Here is an 18,443-nt window from a genome sequence, read left to right as displayed (position 1 = left end):
ACCTTGAAGCTTGAAGCAAATATCAAACACCCTTAGTGTTTTGCATGTATGCTTAGAAAGCGTGTAACACTTCCCCCTTAATAGCTGCAGTAGTAATACCTGGGAGGCAGAGGGTCTCTTGTCCCGGCCTCTCTTGGTGAGGTTGTCGAGACCTTTGAGCGAGGAGAACAGACCTCTTTTGCGCTGTCTGTGCGTCAGGGACAATGAGCGCCTCCTGACCGTGGCTTCGTCTCTGGAACAAATCTGAACAGATACGCTGCGTCAGGACTGCAATCATTTAATCCACTTGGTAAAAAAAAAATATCTCATCTAATCAAACCATCTTAATTAAGTTTATTTTCCTGCAGTGAAGTTTTGAAATAATTAAAAGGTTTTCAAGGTTACAAAGAAAGAAGCGTAGAAGCAGGACCGCTAAGAAGCAACTAAACAGGACGTAATGTTGGTTTACTCTGAGTGTCTAGTTTAAATAATAAATCCGTCATCTGTTCCTCACCAGTGCATGGAAGGAGGAGACGGAGAAAATCCCAAGGCGTCCCAGTGTAGTTTTGGTGGGCCGGCTGGCGATGGCCAAAAGGCCCTTTGGGTTGGGCAGCTCCCCGCCCTGTAGACTGGCAAGGTAGCAGCGCATCCTGAAGAGATCCATGTTGAACCTCTCCAGGTTCTGCTCCCACTGCTGGATCTAGTAAAAGCAAAAAACATATTACTTAGTTAGCATTGGTGTAAGTTGGGGGAGGAATAGCGGAGCGAGCAAGGAGCGGGGGGAGGAGAAACCAAAGAGGGAGATCCAGGGTCAGCTGAGTGCTTTCATACTCTCAGCAGCAATTGCTTGCAGATGTTGGAGGGTAAGGGCATAACTTGGTGGAGGTTTGATAGTGAGGGATGACTGCATATCTAGCAGAGCGGGGTGTGTGTGTGCGAGCAGTAAATCCAAATGGCCATTTTTTTTTATGCAAGCCTTGAGAGGCCTGTGATGTTACACAGACCACCCGTTAAAATCTCTGCACGCAAACGTGCACACGTTGCCTATCCCCTATCCCTGTTTGCACTATGTAAGCTATAAGAAAACGCTTATTTTGTTGGCTGGAGACCGGTTTTAATGAGAACACTGGAGTTAAACAACCCCCCCCATAACAACTGACTTTAATGGGTCTCGTCTGCACTGTGAGTTCATTTACAATAGCGCACCCTATGGCGTGGTCCCATTAGGCCTCATTCACGCTGACGGCATTCTTTAGGATCAGGAACGAAGTGAGAGGCGGGAGTGGGGTGGTGTTTTATGAACCTCTGACTTTCTAAACATCGTAAACAAAGAACTGGCGCTGAAATGACTATGGAGACCAATATTGTGCTCTGTGAAACCTCTATGTATGTAACAGTGCAGGTGGCCTCGGTTAACAAGCCTTGAGTCAATGACATTCAGACATTCCAGTCTTAGAGCATGAGGGCATCGGGTAGGAATCTGTATTTTTGAGCTGAAAATTATCTCACATTTGGCAATGGAGCTATCTGTACCATTTGAAAAATGAGCAACAACAAGGAACGCATATTTCTAAGGATGAATTTGAAATACTGTAAATGTTTCGTTGGGTTCTGAACTTTTCCCTGAATGCAAGGTGCTAACTCTTAAAGCCAAGGTCTGCAACTTTCATAGCTTTACTTCACACAAATTAAAACTTTAATTGATATGCAATAAAGCCAAGCCATGCTTCAATCTAATCGTTCAAGTATTTTACTGCAGCAGCCTCACACTCCACTTGAGTTATTGTTACAGTTTTGATTCATTTTCCTGTACCTACAGCCACAGGTTAGCAAAAAAACTAACCAATCAGTGGCAATTAGCACGATCTAAAGAGGGATTACATGCAGCTAAACTCACCTAAAAGTGGTAGTAAACATGACAAAACAAGTTTCTCCAGCTAAAAGGTGCTGTGCTCTGACTTGGATGTGGTGCTCACACGTGCCAGTGATCCAGAGGGGACACAAGGAGGACTTTGGTGCGTGAGCGTTTTCATCACCTAATAGGAAAGTCGACACTTTCAAAGGTACTTTGCTTCTTATTCAATTCTTGGTTGGCGTCATCTTGAACTTCAAGACCCCTCTACACTAATCCTCTGATGTAAGTAGGTAAATGACTTTTTTTTTTATATCCTGCTATTCTTGGGACATTATATAAAAAGCAGTGTTCTGTGGGGGGGGGGGGGGGGGGGGGGGGGCTGTGATTTAATTCCACTGAGTAGTCAGACAATGACTTTAGACGGAGAGGCAGGTATTACCGACTAAATCAGATAAGCTCCTTCCTCAAAAGCAAAGACAAATTTAGGAGGGTTGCTCCTTTGGAAAAATTTGTGTCTATGCATAACCGGATCCTCGCATGCTTCTGATTTACCCGCCATCTGGATCTATTTGTCAACAGTCTTCATTCAGGGATGTCTTAAAATAGTCCGGAGCATAAAATTCGATTTGGTGATTCATGTTGGGGTGCATCGCCGATAAATAGAATTTCCTGATTAAAGCTTATACGCAGTTTATTGCTTTTTACGTCTAGCGGGCTTGAAGAAGTGTGATGAAACAATCAACTGAGAAGTCGGTGAAAAACAAGGCATGTTCGGGCCCATCTGGTCTGCGTGCACAACTTATTTACATCCATTTCAGAGCCATTAAGCTCAGCAGAAGCCTTTCTTTTACCAGATTCTCATCTTTTCTTGTTTGCCCTCTTCAACATCTGCCCCACGCTCTCTGTAAAAGCCCTAATGGATAATAAGTCTTACAATGCAATTTGATCGTGTGTGTGTGTGTGTGTGTGTATGACAGGGGGCAAAGGGAAACATCAAACAAGGTCTCCTGGCACTGATTTCAGTAGACATGGGTGGGGGCGGGTGGAGACATCAAAGTTGTGCCCTGTTGGTGCTAGACAACCCGACCGAAACCTTAAATCTATCATCAGCCTGGAGGCGCCTGCATCGGAGTCCTGGCCCATACCCCTTCTGACCCTATCATTGACTTCCACCCCGCCTGTCTCTTTGTCTACTCTGAGGTGGCACGGTGGATAATTGAAAACAGACCTGAGCAGAGTCAGTCTGGTAGTTATGCAGTGACATCTCCCTTGGTCTCCTGACTGCTCCTCATAATAACATACAATTCCTCGCGGGGGTTTAACTAAAGACCATATGAGAGCCTGAACACACTCCAGGGTAGGCACCTACAGGAGCAAGTACCCATTTTACTTTTCAAGCAGATAGTCAGTCAGTGCACATGCATTGAACAGCTTATTAAATTGTGAAAGTAAGCTGTAGAGGTCACTGACCAAGGTATAAATATATATATATATATATATATATATATATATATATATATATATATTGATTTTCCCCATCCCCCACAACAAACACCATCTTCTTGTTAAAGAATTTGTGTTCTTGCGAAGCTACAGGTTAGGGGCTTTTCATGCCCCTCTCTAATCTGCTGTATGTAGGCTACAGCACAGTGCTGGGTGCTTTGGATTTTCCCCCAGGCTGTGAGGAGGAGGAGGAAGAGGATAATGCATGTTGAGAGCCCATTACCGGGAAACATCTGGAATCCCAATCTGATGCCCGGGGAGCTAGCTGCTCCCTGGGGCCCCTTGCGATGTGTTTGGGGACTGATGCATTTAGGCCACTTCACCCACCCACAGACAAAAATAAAACACAGGCTTGTCACTGCACTCACAAAATCAGGCAAATTAAGTAGGGCACATCATGGTTGGGACGCTGTTCCGCAATATAGATCTAGCACAGAGGACCTCAAAAATACGAAAATGAAAATCCAGTAGATTTCCGTGTAATATGTCACACAGGCATAAAATTCAATATCTCTTATATTCTTAACCCCCAGCTCACCTGGTTCTCAATGGCCTTGCGGTTCTTGGGGTCGCTGACTACGGTCAGCTGCAGCTCGGCCATCTTCTTCATCTTCCCGTCCATGTCGATTTTCTGCAGCAGGCCACGGACCTGGCTCCGCAGCAGACGCACCGTATCCTCCTTCCCCTGGCGCTTGGCCAGCAGCGAGGCACTGGCAGAGTGGATGGCTGTCACCCAGTTTTCCAGGTCGGTCTGGTTGCTGGCCTGTAAGGGCAAAGAATCACAAAGAGTTGAATTTGATGAACTGTGGAGGCTAATTTTCCCTTTTTAAGCTAGGATCTAAAGCCTAAAGAATATACTTATATTGTCTGTGCACTGCTGTCAAAGAGATTACTGGGTAGCAAGGTCAGAATTTCAGGATCAACAACAAAAAACCTGATTATCAGTGTCTCAAGGAGAAACTGCAGAGACTGAACCGGTGTTTAAAACTTTTTCTTATTCAGCCGTTTCATGTTTACTATAATTTTATCACTCTGGCAACGTACTGGTTGAGAAATCAGTTGAGCCCCTTTCTGAATGAGTGTGACTCATGCTCAGCTGGTCATGTGAGTGGAAACATGGGATGAAACCCAGGCTGTTTTCACGTTACAGAGTTGCTTCCCTGTGGGGCCCATGTCAGGTCCATACACAGATATTTTATTAGATGTAGGTCTGGACAAAATGAAGTAGTGCCGTCTGGGAAGCTTTTAATCTTAGGTGAAGGAGGTAACATAGAAAGAGGTTGGATATGGATTTGGTCAAGATATGAGGGTCAATGAGCACAACAGGCAACACTGATGTCTCAGGTCCCTGTGCTAAAAAGTTTGGGCTTTTTCCTCTCAGGCTAAAACTGGTAGTTTCACGTGTACGTCTTGCGCAACTATGTTCTGCTTCTTTCTGTTTCCTTTTGAGTCCATTGACAGTATTATTATGTCACCATGACCAAATTTTTGAGGTTTATCGCCGATGAACCGATTCCAGAGAAACGGTGTCATGTGCATTACCTGGAAGAGGTAGACGTCACCGTACGAGTTGCTGAGGCAGAACACGTTCTCCTTCTTGGGGTGTTCGGGAACGGCCTGGACAACGCTGTCCTCAGCCAAGAGGGCGTAGCGAGGCGACAGCTCCTGCTCCGGAGAGCCTTTACCGTAAGTTTCGTAAAACAGCAGCGTACATCCTGGAAGGGGTGAAAAACACAAAATTAAAGTTAAAAGTGTAGAAAACAAGCCAACAAGTTCCACTAGACCGTAATTGTCTTAGTAAAAACATCTAAGATTGAAGATAAAACTGTCCCTACATATATATATTGTCTGTTTTTGTTCCAAGAGTCCTTCAGCGAGTAGCGTTATAAAAGCAGTGCGTGAACGTACTAACAAAACTGGCGCCTTCATTTTATCCATTTGGCCGAAGCACAAGAACAATTCCATGTAAGTGTTGAGGATAAAAGGGAGGCACAGTCACTTAACATCAACTCTGACGCTACGCTCAAGGACATGACTGCTGTTAAGAGGAAACCCCTGAGAATAAATAAATAAATACCTGCTGATCAAAAAGGAATCACAGAGCAGAAGCTAGGCTAATCTACTTATCTCCTTATTTCAAAACCACAAGTCAGCAAATTCTACAGCTTGACAACTTTCAAGGACGTGAGATTCAACCTCACCTTTCAGGGTCACCCAGTACTGCTTCCACTTGCGGCGGGTCACCAGCTCCAGCTTCCTGTCCTTGTGCAGGGTGATGAGAGGTTTGAAAGAAAGCCAGCCCGCCCGTCTCACCACCCCCTGCTCCTTTTCGAACTGAAGGTCCAGCTCCTCCAGGGATCCCTCGGCCGACTCGCTGCTGCTGTCGCCCTCCTCCGTGCCAGTGGATGGGTCTCTTCTGTCGCCCCCTAACCCTGCTCCCTGTCCGGTGCCCGTCTCTAGCTCCCTCATGAAGTTCTCGTAGATGTTTTGCCGGACGGCGTCGCTGGTTGTTTGGTGAATGGCTCCTGAAGATTGAGCCCGGGAGGCTCCGGGGAACCACAGGCTAGAGACCTGAGAGGGGGAGCTGGTGTCTGCAGTCAGACCGTCAACCCCACTGTCGAAGGCATCGGTCAAGTCCTTGTACCTAGTTTCCTAAGGAGGCACAAAGGAAAGGGCTTAGGAAGTGTAAGATGTCAGGTGGAGAAAGAAAGAAGTGGACTATTAGCCACTAGTTACCAGTGGAAGTGTTGGGCTTTACAATTCATTCAGAGATTCATTATTCCTATTTAGCAAAACACACCATGTTTGCCCCCAGACATACACACCTCTGTATGTACGCCAAACCCTGGAACCTAAATTAACTGTGCTGCTTTCAATTGAACTTGGGGCAATGCAAAACTTTAGAGAAATCTCGTCAAACCACTTCAACCTACTTCAAAGTCTGCATTACAGTCGCGATTTCTTTTCGCTAGGCTGAGAAAGTGGGACAAATTTTTCTGTGATGGCACCTGGGAGGTTGGAACCCTCCAGGCTCAAACAATTTCACGTCATTTGAGGTCTGATGTGGCTTCTCGATTCCCCAAATGAACACTTGATGGAATTGCACCCTTTCATGCCTAATGACAGTCTACCTACACTTGACTAGATTGCAGCATCGATTCTGCCCCTGTCAACAGAGCGGAGCGCTCTCGACATGCAGACGCAGAGTAGCTGTCATGTTAGACCCCATTCTCTGTCTTTTGTTTGTTCATGTGTCTCACTGCGCTCTGTCCATGCTTCATGCTGCTTCCACTGACCCCTTTTTCAGATTTAGAGAGCAATTTTACATTTTCCCTTTCGCATCCAATAACCAGACAGCTCAGGACTTATGTTTAAGTTCCAGTTCGGCAGAGAACCCAAGTGAACTCACAGCGTTCACTTGAGGACAGTTCTACTTTTTTAGCAGTTTTGTCCAACTGCCTCTGAACTATACACAATATTTGTATAGTTCAGCCGAAGGAAAATGCGAACTGTCCATAGGGCGGGCATTTCCTCAACTTTCTCTAGTTTCAGTTGGCCGTCACAGACTAGATTTATCCTCTCCAAGTTCTCTACCAGCTGTTTTTCATTACGAGCAGCTTCTTGGTCTTTGGCATCAGGGTCACAGTGCGACCTTAATACCCCCAAGTCCAGGTGGAGGGTAGCAAGAGCTTGAGGTACTGCCGATTCCGGTTGAACTACTAAAAGGAGGCATTGTGGCCAACCCTTGGAGATATATGGCACATTGACGTTTGACAACAAAATGGCTCCTAAAGTCCCAAGACCAGGTTTAAAAACCTCGTTCGCTTTAAATTTGTCACAGGCCTCATCGGTCACCAAGAAACCTAAAGCCCCGAAAGTCATCACTTGAGGCAGCTGAGGCAAATTTAAAAAAAGAGTCTTTTAAGCATTTATGTTTATTGACAATACCTGCAATTGGCAATGGAAAGGTCTTTCTTTCTAACCACACCTAATTTAAGTTTTAGAAAAGCAAAAATAAAATCAGCCTTATATCAGCAGTTATTTGGAATCAGGAAACAAAAGTAAAACTGTAGCCCCCAAAACTAGTTAAGCGTAATCACATGGCCATAAATTAGATTTATGGGTGACGATACTTAAATTAAGTGTATAACACTAAACATTTATACTCGTCTAGTCCACAAGGGTATTTCTCACCGCAAATCACGTTACTCAAGATGCTGTTTCAGCACAAGGAGAAGCTCACTCAGTCTTACACCAGCAAATAAGAAAATGCTTGGTGAATTCCATAATTGTTCAATTCTGTCCTCTGTTTTGCTCTAAGACCCAAATGACTTAACACCAATCCCGATTAGAGTATTTATCCTCTCAGGAACGTGAGCGGACGACCAGAACATCTGAACACAACAACCAGAACAACCATAAGTCATTCATTAACACTAGAGGAGGGGTGGAGTTAAATCTCGGGAAAGGATTTAGTTTCACTCCACAGAGCCTCTCAAAGGCTTACAGCTATTCTCTCTGCAGTACCCAAACAGCATTCTTAAACTTTTACAAGGCCAAGCTAAACGAATTAATGCAGAAACAATTGCTTTCAAGCCTCAAAGACACAGAGTGACACGAGTTCAAGCTCAGTTTAAACAAGAGTTTTATGTCAAATTAAAGCTGGCAGTGTTCAAGTACATCGCAGGGTTCTTACAAACATGTGCAGGCAACATGCAGACAAGCTGCGGTTATTTCCAACCTCTCCTCTGACCCGTGTCCGTACGGAACAACTATCATTTTACTCCTCGGAAATCAAATATGTAAATATCAGCTGTCTGGCTTTTTTTTTTTTTTTTTCATCGTCCTACTCGGATTTTGGTTTGTCAAAATCTTCAAAATCCTTTTAACATACTGCAATTATTAGGCTAATGGCTATAGATACTAAAAACATAGAGCTAAATATGTTACAGTCTACACCTATGACCAAGAGAGCTAAAAAAAATCATTACATGGAACAAGCACAATATATTCCACAACTAATCACAAACAATACAATAATAGTTCAGATTTACCCACCCAGGAAATATCATCGTGACATCTGCATATCGGCCCCTGACTTCTCTTCCGCTGAAAATTGTCCATGTCTTGCACTGTATTAAAAGTCACTCCCATCCTTGTTGCATCCTCACAATAACAAGACCCAGCCCTGGCTGCCTTACAAATTTCATTTTGTGTCACCCCACTGCGCCCTGTCCTCAGACAGCTGGTGTTGTGGTGCTAAAGGACCAGAGGACCGTGGTTGGTTCACAGCCATGCCAGGACAACCACTGTGGCTCACGATCAAATAAACCTTGCCAGGCAGGATGCTGTCTGTGCATGGTTGTTACTGATGCCCTCTTTTAAGGCTATGGAGGAACTACACATGACTACAGACATTTTTCTACGATGTTCTGAATTATGGGGTGACTGCAAATGCTACATCTATTTACATCTAACAAGTTTTACATACCATGTTGACAAGATCGTTGTATGAACCCTGCCAGTACCAAAAGAGTGTGAATCATTAATTAATGCTGAGCACAAGACTAAATCTTTATGATTCTCAAACCTCATCCAGTTCAAACTTACCTGAGATTTTCTCTTCTTACGGCTGAGGCTCCCTGTCCAGTCACTGAAGCGCCTGATGCGGTTTTTGATGGAGTCCTTCTTGTGGAAGATGAAATCAGATCCAGGCTCTTCCTGGTGCTGCTCCCGGTCAGGGTACTGGTCCGAGTTCTCGCCAATGGTGTGAGCTTTGGGCCTACGACAGGGCAGGGTGTATGACGAGTACTGACGGGCCTCCGGGCATTCTTCCTCCAAAGGAACATCAAGGACAGATGCAAAAGAGGCTCGATGTGGCCTCTGGACTGGCTGGGGCTCCTGCATCTGGCAGGACAAGTCCCTGGCTGTGGGAAATGTAGCGGACATTGTGGGGTCCCTGTAAAGGTCTGTGATGGACACGGGTGGGGGCTGTTCTGCGAAGGAGTCGCGTTGGTGGATGGGGGAGGGCAGTAACGTTCTGCTGGCAGAGCCAGGTTGGTCCTGCTCACAGAGCTCTGTGCTGGGCCCCCAGGGAGAGTCATACCAAGAGCCATCAGAGCTCAGTGAGCTCCCCTTGCTTGTCCTGGCAGTGGAGGAGGTAGAGGCTGGTGGTGGACCACTGCGGGTGTCATCCTGTCTGCTGCCACTAGAACCAGGCAAACTGGGGTTGGAGGCAGACTCCGGATTGGGAGAGAACTTGAGGAGCTGGACGGGGCCAGAGGTCCCGTCCAGGAGGAGGGGATTTCCTGAGGTGTTGGTGAACTCTACCCTGAGACTGCCGTCCTTTTTGATCACCACCCGTGGGCTGCTCTGCTCCTCTAAAACCTCATGCTCGTCCTCATGTCCATTCAAGGTGTGCCCATTAAGCTCTGCCCCATACGGATTATCCTCATAATCATCTGACACATGCCGCCTCGGTATACCGCATCCAGGGGTCTGATGCCAGCGATGCTGACTTGGGCTGCTCCTCGCTCCCTTGGTGACATAATCACAGTGTCTGGCGGAGTAAGGCTGTCTGCTTTTAGGAGGAGAAAGACAACCACGGCCAACACACCTGGCCTTGTACCCTGAGCCTGCTGGAGCGTTTTTCCACCACGTGTGTGGTGACAGAACTTCATCTTTGGCTGAGCCGAGCTTCAATGAATATGGCTTCTGTTTCCCAGGGAAGATAAAGCTTGTGCCTTTGGGGCCCTGGATGCTGTACTGGCTTTCTGAATTCCCCATCCTGGCCTGAAAGAAAAAAAAAAAAAAAAAAAAAAGCAAATTGTAAAGCGGGAAAATTCCTGATACTCACACATAAGTCACTGCATAGTGACATAGTATGGTGCCTATTCGTCAGAGGCATAAAATTAACTTATTACTCATACCGTGTGCACACTCACAATCATTTAATTTGCAGTGGCTGTTTCCAGAGTAAAACAGCAGCAGGTCTAATATCTTTCATATGCCTATCAAAGAGAATAGCCATGCCATTCTATCACATCTGGTCATTAGGGTTTAAGATCTACCCCCCTCGCACTTAGCTGCATTCTTCAGTTATTTCCACAGAAAAGCCAAGTGAAAAACATGCACAGGCTTTAGACTGTCATGGTTTTTATGTGTGACAATGTTCAGGACAATAAAAAAATCGCTTCCAGACTGTCCACAACACTCTCACATTAGTAACAGCGAGGACCATGACCAGACAGAAATTTTACGGTCGAGCCATAGAGCATTAAATGACGCCTGCCTGTAAAACACAGGTGTTGTATCTGTTCTCACCTACGATTGCATAATCAGCGATGGTAGGGCCAAACGGCCTTTGAGTCTTTCAATTAGGACATCAAGTAGATTAGCGACTAAAATAAACATCTCCACAACACGTGCAAGGGATTGAACGTATTTTTAAAAACTGTTTTACTGACAAAACATGCTGAACCAATCTAACCTAATAATGACCAGACCAAAAGGGCAGATATAGTGGAAGAAAGGGTTAATACCCAGCCACAAAACTAAACTAAAGGGATTGTTCTTGGACTCACCTCTCTGAAAGTCTTATGCGATTGGAGCTCCTATGTGCACCTCATGTCTTGAAATAAACTCATTCCTCCGTCATCTGAAATACACAGGGAAAAAAACAATGCCCTTAAAACATTTCCCTTTAAAAATGCATGCAAAGTATCAAACAGGTCCATTGAGGTTAACTCCAACTTGTGATGCTACTGGTGTAATGTACAAGGCAGCACAGTGTAGCAGTGCCACCCTGGCACTACAGTATGACTTGTTCAAATATGCACTCCACCCCTGTGAATCCAACGCTCCCCAATCAGCCATCCAACCCAAACATTTGTCGCATTTTTCCACCTCCCCACAAGTCAATGACGTCGTCTTTGATCAAGCTGGGGAAAGTTTTTCAAAGACGGCTACAGTTTACCGTCTGTTTATTTTTAAACCCGGGAATCCAAGTTTGCTCATTTTTTTTATTTTTTTTTTTCCCTCGTCATTGGCAAATCTGTCCTAGGGGGGCAGGATCCAAAGCGAGAAGGAGCTGAAGAACGTTCTTTACTGCAGTACCAGGCGTCTCGTAGCACGTTGAAGCAGTGTGACCCCGTCTTGTGAGCGTAATATAACCCAACCATGTAGTTCACACTCCAAGACTTCTTTGAAATAGTGCTAACTCCGCTAAGCCTTGAAGCACACGTACAACATGTGTACGGTTACATTGTAAACAGCCCACTTCCAAAAGCCCTAACCTTCTGGATTAAGTGATCTGCAGCATTAAGAGTTTATCTGCTCCTGCTTGAATGCACCTTGACTGTGAGGTGAGATTAAATTGTGCTGGCTGAGTAAATGGACTACTGTTAAAGAGCATGCTTAATACATGAGTTTGAGACAGGAATTCCAAGGGACTGGAAGATTTTAAATGTAAAAAACATGAGGCGGTCCTGAAGTTCAAGGACAGGGCAGAGATCCAGAATAGTGTTACGAAAAAAGAAATGACCGGGAGGCACACGGGGAAGTTATTCTCTCGTCCTGCAACTGTTCAGGATGAATGTGAAAATGTAGCACTTGAAAGTACAGTGGAAAGTTGGCTGGAGACACGAAAGGCCTGGTAATGAACTTGAACCATCACTCTGAGCTGATCAGGGGATTACCTAAACACTTGCTTCGTTCGTCATGAGTTAAAGAGAGAGGTTAAATGCAAGCAGCAGTGATACGGGGAGATTTGTCTAGGCACTATAATCATGGACCCACACAGACAAGCTGCTTTTTTCCCTGTAACACCAACTATTTCCAGCTTTGTCGTGCAAGTTGAATCGGGGTCGTGGTTCATGTGAACCCTGGACAGACCCAAGTCGGTAGTGTTTATGTGTGCAGCCAACTGCGCCTGAATGGCTTCAAATCCAAACATTTCACTCCCCTTCATTAAGCTGGAAAGCAGTGGGAAAACGCTCAATCCTTCCTTCAAATCCTTGATTTTAAACCCTTACTATTCCTACCAACCGCTGACTCCGTTAGGTTCACAGGTTTGCAGTGAGATTACAGGAATATTTTCCAGAGGAAGTGGAATTTAAACGGTACAAAATCCCTCCAGATGCATGAAGAGCCAGTAAACAATGCTCCATCTCGGAGTAAAGAGCAGCTGCCTACCACACCAAGAGTCAAAATAAAGCCGGTTGTCGAACTTGTCACAACGACCGGCTTTCTTTTAACACTACTACTGATGCTTTTCTTGAAAAGTTTATTCAGGCAGAGCGGGGCTGTGACTATGAAAAGCTCAAAGGCGTGCCAGCACACAAACCCTGAGACGCACACGTTTGCCTTCTGCTGCGAGCTGAACCGGAGTATTGTGCGAATGTTTTGAGGGAACAACAACAAGACAAGTCTTCCTTTTACTTACAAACCGCTGCGCCCAGTCTTGAACTCTCCCTCCCTCTTCCCCTTCAGCCCTCTGTTCTCGTCAAAAGGCTTCCTACAGGCCATCTGCTCGGGGGCCGGGGGACCACTGCCACCCCATCGCTCCTCGGCACACCCTGTGACCTGGCATTCTTCTCAGGCTGCCCCTGGGTGACTCCTACCTAAGCTCCATGTTTAGTCTGACACTGTGTGTGTTTTAAGTCTGGGATAACGGTGAGGAATGGGCCACACCTCGGCGTGGTATAAACACAGTAGGTACATGAACTGTTAGGGAAGTAATCGTCCTTTTTCCTCCTTGAAGACCACCAAGCATTTGTTGAACAGTAGCTGTGACCTCTCACAAACACACACGCACAGTTAAGTTTGTGACCTTCATGTCCTTGAATCTTAGCCTTAGAAATAATTATTGACACAGCAGTGTGAAACACAGGACAATTTCCCCAAAGAACTAAGCCTCACAGTAATTTCATGATGCCACTATTGCAGTTTTTCGATCTACGCTGCCGTAAAATCGTATACACACAGAGAACTTGCAGCACTTTTTTTAGCGGTTTTCCCAAACGTGCGCGTTCACACGTGGTTCTGGTGGGGAGAAAAAGTCATAAATCAGCAGCAAATGTCAAAATGCACGACACGAAGTAAAGTAGCGACATGGTTTCGTGTTTTTAAATTCTAATGCTAGAAAAAGGAGCAGTGAGGTAATTTGTTATTGGCAGTGACTGTTTAACAATCGCACTGCCTTCCTCCTGTCAAATCACAGCCCGTGGGACCTGTCTCTTATCACTTTCCTCTAGCGCTGCAACAACTCCACTCTTAAAGGAACAGCACGGGGAAAACTTCACTTTCTCAGCTTGAATTCAAACTTACACAAGGCCGCCCGCAAATGTTTTCAGCGCAAAAACAACAACAGGAAGTGATGAAGAAGAGAGAACAGCACTATTGGAGCAGAGGACCAGCCCGTCTCCCACTGAGTTTTTGTCATATGAACCAGATTTAAAGTATCCTGCGGTTGTTTGCTTATGAGGAGAAATGTCCATGTATGAATCACTCGCTGAAAGCCCATATTATCGCGTGGTTGTCCCAGCCAAAGCCACCAAACATCCATCCGAGGGCTTGTTAAGTGTCTTTTGGACTTTTTCATTATACATTTAGAGGCTCCGTGCCTGGCGCCCGACCAAAAATGACATGGCAGCCTCCTGAAAGATTTATACATGTATGCCGCTGTCATTCCAGAGCGATGCCAAGAAAACGTTTCCAAATATTTCCATACCGTGTTCTCCCACTGAGCAAGCATCCGGCGGGAAGGAGATACAAACTTTAGACAAGGTGGTAAGTTCGGCTAAATCGGTTGCTCCTGAGCCGTTCGCCGTGAGCGAGGCAGAAAACGCTGACAACCTTGAAACACACCAGCAGAGGTGATTAAGTGTGAAGCTGTGAGAGGTTACTTTTTTACAAGGCGACACGCTGAGGCCTCATACAGATAGGTACACTGTAAAATAAGAGATAAAAACTCAAGCACAAACTGGCCTCTGCCAGACACAGGTGGAGATAAACAGCACTCACGCATGCAAATCCACACCTGCGCATCTGGACAATGGGAAGCACAATGCAACCTCTTCACCCCAGTCTCCTCTTAATCCGAGAAACAGGACAAACAAAGGCAGAGAAGGATAAAACACAGAACCCATAACATGCCTTACCTCCGTGGCCCGGGCTTTAATCTAAAAGCTCTTTGAAGAGCTTGCAAAGGAGGAATCTAGCTGGTGTTCTCTGATCTCAAAGTGGATTCTCCTCGCGAAGCCTCGTTGAGTCTTAAAGCAACATACACACACTGCATCTGACTCACACACACACACACACACACACACCCAGGACACGTGGAAACTCCCTCCCCGGCTCCTAGCGAATCACAATCCCCTCAGGGTAACCGTGGGTAACGGAGCGCCAAGAGGAAAAGCCAGAGCGCACGGGGGGAAAAAGTGAAAAAGTTCTCAACAGAAAAGCTCTCTCAGAAAGCGAAGGGAGGATGTTTTATAGCTCTTGTCCATTTAGAGTCTCCACTGCAAAAAAAAAAAAAAAAATTAAAAAAAGAGGCTCCACCGCTCAACGGTGTTGTTTTTCCTATATGCAGCTTTTCCGTTGGCTCAGAGGAGGATGCAGGGACTTGTTGCAGCCAAGGCGGTTTTCTGTAGCCGTTTGAGGCGATTGGGCGAGACAAGCTGGCGAGTAATGCTGCAGCACTGCCTGGGAGGCACTGGGGAGGGCGCAATGACTGGAGCCCTTGTCTGACCCTAAATACCGCAATGACCCCAGGAGGAGGCCAGGAAGGCAGCCAGCTACTTGGGGGACAGAAATATATATAGAGAAAGAGTATATGTAGGCACGAGTGAGCTACGGAGAAAAAAGTCCAGTGAGTGAGGACAGCAGTTTGGTGAGAAAAGAGAGGAAATCACACACAGAAGGAAACAGTCGGCGTCATGCCTTTTTGAGAGTTTCTAAGGGCTGAAGGGGCCACCAATGGAGCGCATTTCGGGGCAAATTAAAACGCGAAGAAATGAGGCGAAACCCTCCCTGGAATTAGGATTTCTGCGAGCGTTGTGACTCAGCCCTCACCCCAGCGGAGTCCAACTGGAGACCGCCGTCAGGCTGAGAGCGCTCGCATGCCTCCATCCGTCTACGGTTCGCATAGTTGTGGTCGCGCAGCAAAGCCGGACCCATTCAGAAAGCCACACCAGAACAACACGCGTTTGAGAGCTGGACGACGCGTGCCAGGCCCGTCTAAAAGCCGTCTCCCGGGAGCCGCTTGTTTATTTCGGAGCAGCCGAGAGAATGCTGTTGGTGTTTGGGGGGGGACGTATCGCGGCACAATTATAGCTGAAAATATAAAGAGTTTATGGCGTGGACGGGGTTCTTCTCTGGAAAATGATTTCGTTCTGAATAAGCTATTCATGTCTGCGCTTGTATGAGCAGCTGTGGAGTTGCCTTCCATCAGCCGGCTGCTTGACACAGAGACATCAGCTCCAGGACACAATATCAGCAGCGTTCACCGGCTCTAAACAACATTGTTGACAACACAATAGTCCTTGTGGCCTAGACCGTGCTCCTCTCAAAGGCCTTTGTCCAGCTATAGACAGAGGCAGCTAAAAGGCTGGTCGACAACACACCCCGAGTGACTGAGAGCCGCTGAGGAAAGAAAGAAAGAGAAGCCCGGGAGTGTTGCTGCGATACATATTCACACAGAGCAGGTGCTGGGTCTAATTTCTCCCTGGGCCAAATGATCTGACCTCTAATTATGATCAATTAAGGATTTAACAAGCTCCAGAGCCAAATCAAATCCCTCTATATCCAAGCTCCGCACACACAATTTCCACTTACATGTTTTCCACTGATGAGATGAACTAATGCGTGGAAGGCCACCTTGCACCGCACAATGACGTTATTTAAGAAAATACTGATTAAGAAAAGTGTAAGAGAGATTTCATATAGAGGAAATCCAGAGTTTTATTAGTGGGACCCACGGTTTGAGGACTTCATCAGGACGGATTTGCTTTGAGACGATGCTTAGAAATAACAGGAATACCCTCTGATTGTTAAGTCCAGGCAACCCCTGATGGGCTTTTTGTTACTGGGCTTAATAACACCAGTGCCACCGGCTCCACTTCCCAAACAGATCGTCCAACCTCAGAATGTAACGACGATTAAATCAACCCCGCACATGCAAAAATCACAAATTACGCAAATTTACAAGGACATGTACTCTCCAGAAGTGACATAAATTCATTCCTTATTTTATCATAATCATAAAAAACTGCACAGATAAGCAGCAGAGAGTGGACAGAGGACTGAACCGCGACATTTAAGACTTTTAAATTTATGTGAAGGCAATTTTTGAAATTGGAGGAAAATGAATTCAATGCTTTTAAAGACCCGGCACATACCCGGCTTAATGACTGCACGGCCCTTCATGTGTTCCTTAGACATCCGTTGCATTAATGTGCTGCGGTAGGCCCATTAACTGCGCGTGAACGATGATTTTTTTTATGTAAAACACATTAATTATGTCACGTTCTGTCTCGGACTGAGAAGCTCGCAGTGATCAGTCCCACACTGGTGCGGAATGACGCTCGTGGGGGCGGGCTGACGGATGGGGCGAGGGGAGGGAGGAAATATGAGGTTTCAGTTAGCGCGCTAATATTTCTCCACTCCCTCGTAAAAAAAAGCACGACGGAGTCGTTCTGGTGGCTGCAGGCCGTTTATGGTTTGATGCCATTGATTATCGCGCTCACTGGGGACTGCAGTCTGCGGTGAAGTATCCACAGGGAGGGAATAAGTGGATCTTAATTGCTCATTTTAGCAGCGATTAGCACACCGCCTCATGTATGGATTTAAAATATCTAATGGGATGGAAGCATGTGCGGCGAGGCGGGTGGGGCGGAGCTGGTGGGATGCGAGGCGGACTGATAGGTAATTTTGTGTCAGGGGTGTACCCTTGATCCGGGCTTGATAAGTCCATAGTCTTTGTGTTGTCGATCTGGATTTCTACCTATACAACACCATCCACGCCTTAAAAACAAATAAGTTTTGAAGTGAGAAAAATTGTATCGTTTCTGGTTTTTACTATAAAACAACACATCAAACAACTGAATACTATCTGCTGACAGACTAGACCAATGTTGTATTCCTTCTTCATCTTTTTTTTTTATAAGTACCCAATAACTATCCTCTATTCTCCACTCCTCTAATCTCTCTTCAACACATAACTCTCTACAGTCTGGTGCTCCTGTCAGCCCAAGACTTCAGACAGAGTTCAGCAGCAACTTTAAATTAACCGGGATGCGTCGCCGCGTGAAAGCCGCGTCTCCGCTCACAAAAGAGGGATGATGAGCGCAAAAGGACAACACCGGGATTATTGTCTCCTGACAACGTGAAGGACGTGGTACAAACATCTTCCGAGGCTTCGCTCAGAGGAGACACTGACTCGGCAGCTCCTCCAGGGGGCGGTGTCACCCGTCTGCAGCGGCCCTTTGCATGCAGGCTGTGTGAACGGCACAGGGAGGAAGAGGTTAACGAGGGAATGAAGTGTGCTAGCAAACAGCTGGACGACTGCAGGTGCAAATCAGCTCCTCTGCCAAATTAAGCAGCTTAATGGACAGCGGAAGGTCGTTTTCGAGGGTTAAGTCGGTGAAGGGAAAAGACAGACACGCACACGCGCAGCATGCACTTGAACTGAATCCAGAGCCGCAGTATCTGGCTTTCTGACTGACTGCTATCCCCACAGTTTAGCTGGATTGATTTTCCCGTGCAATCAGCATGCTCCCTCTCTGACACACACACACGCCTCGACTTCTGCAGCTGCAGCAGAACACCTCAGGCGAGCTGCTTCACTGGCTTCATCCCACTGTCATGTATCTACAACAAGTTTTAGGAGAAGTTACAGAGAAAATGGAACTAGAATGGAACGGGTAATAGAGCGAATGACAGGTGGCGCTTAGGAAACAGGGGAAACTAGAGTGTGCCGCAGCCAGTAGGGTCAGACACAAGACCTGGGGGCTTCTGGGAAAACAAGCGCACACCCAGCCCTGCCCTGGATGGTAGGGCGAAGCCCGACAGCTTCCTCATGCAAAGGAAAGAAGAGGTATCTGATAAG

The 18,443-nt window shown here is 46.2% G+C and overlaps 1 protein-coding gene across 5 annotated transcripts in view; it reads right to left on the bottom strand.

Moving 5' to 3' along the window:
* Positions 1-18,443, bottom strand: part of tiam2a (TIAM Rac1 associated GEF 2a) — an 84,297-nt gene that overhangs the window by 32,396 nt on the left and 33,458 nt on the right. For 3 of the 5 annotated variants that reach the window (XM_047611016.1, XM_047611014.1, XM_047611013.1), the window contains 7 exons: positions 10,921-10,994; positions 8,948-10,129; positions 5,539-5,989; positions 4,880-5,052; positions 3,876-4,100; positions 494-679; positions 100-243 (listed from right to left, as the gene is read on the bottom strand). In XM_047611016.1, the coding sequence (XP_047466972.1) occupies positions 100-243; positions 494-679; positions 3,876-4,100; positions 4,880-5,052; positions 5,539-5,989; positions 8,948-10,123 (2,355 nt within the window). In that variant the 5' untranslated portion in view covers positions 10,124-10,129; positions 10,921-10,994. Of the gene's footprint in view, positions 1-99; positions 244-493; positions 680-3,875; positions 4,101-4,879; positions 5,053-5,538; positions 5,990-8,395; positions 8,635-8,947; positions 10,130-10,920; positions 10,995-14,496; positions 15,055-18,443 lie in introns of those variants that run through there. The other 2 variants (XM_047611017.1, XM_047611018.1) reach the window with 2 other exon arrangements.

This window comes from Mugil cephalus, chromosome 17 (genome assembly GCF_022458985.1).
Source record: "Mugil cephalus isolate CIBA_MC_2020 chromosome 17, CIBA_Mcephalus_1.1, whole genome shotgun sequence".
Taxonomy (NCBI): Eukaryota; Metazoa; Chordata; class Actinopteri; order Mugiliformes; family Mugilidae; genus Mugil; species Mugil cephalus.
Note: the sequence above shows the minus strand (reverse complement) of the source record. Positions and strands in the feature narration are given on the sequence as shown.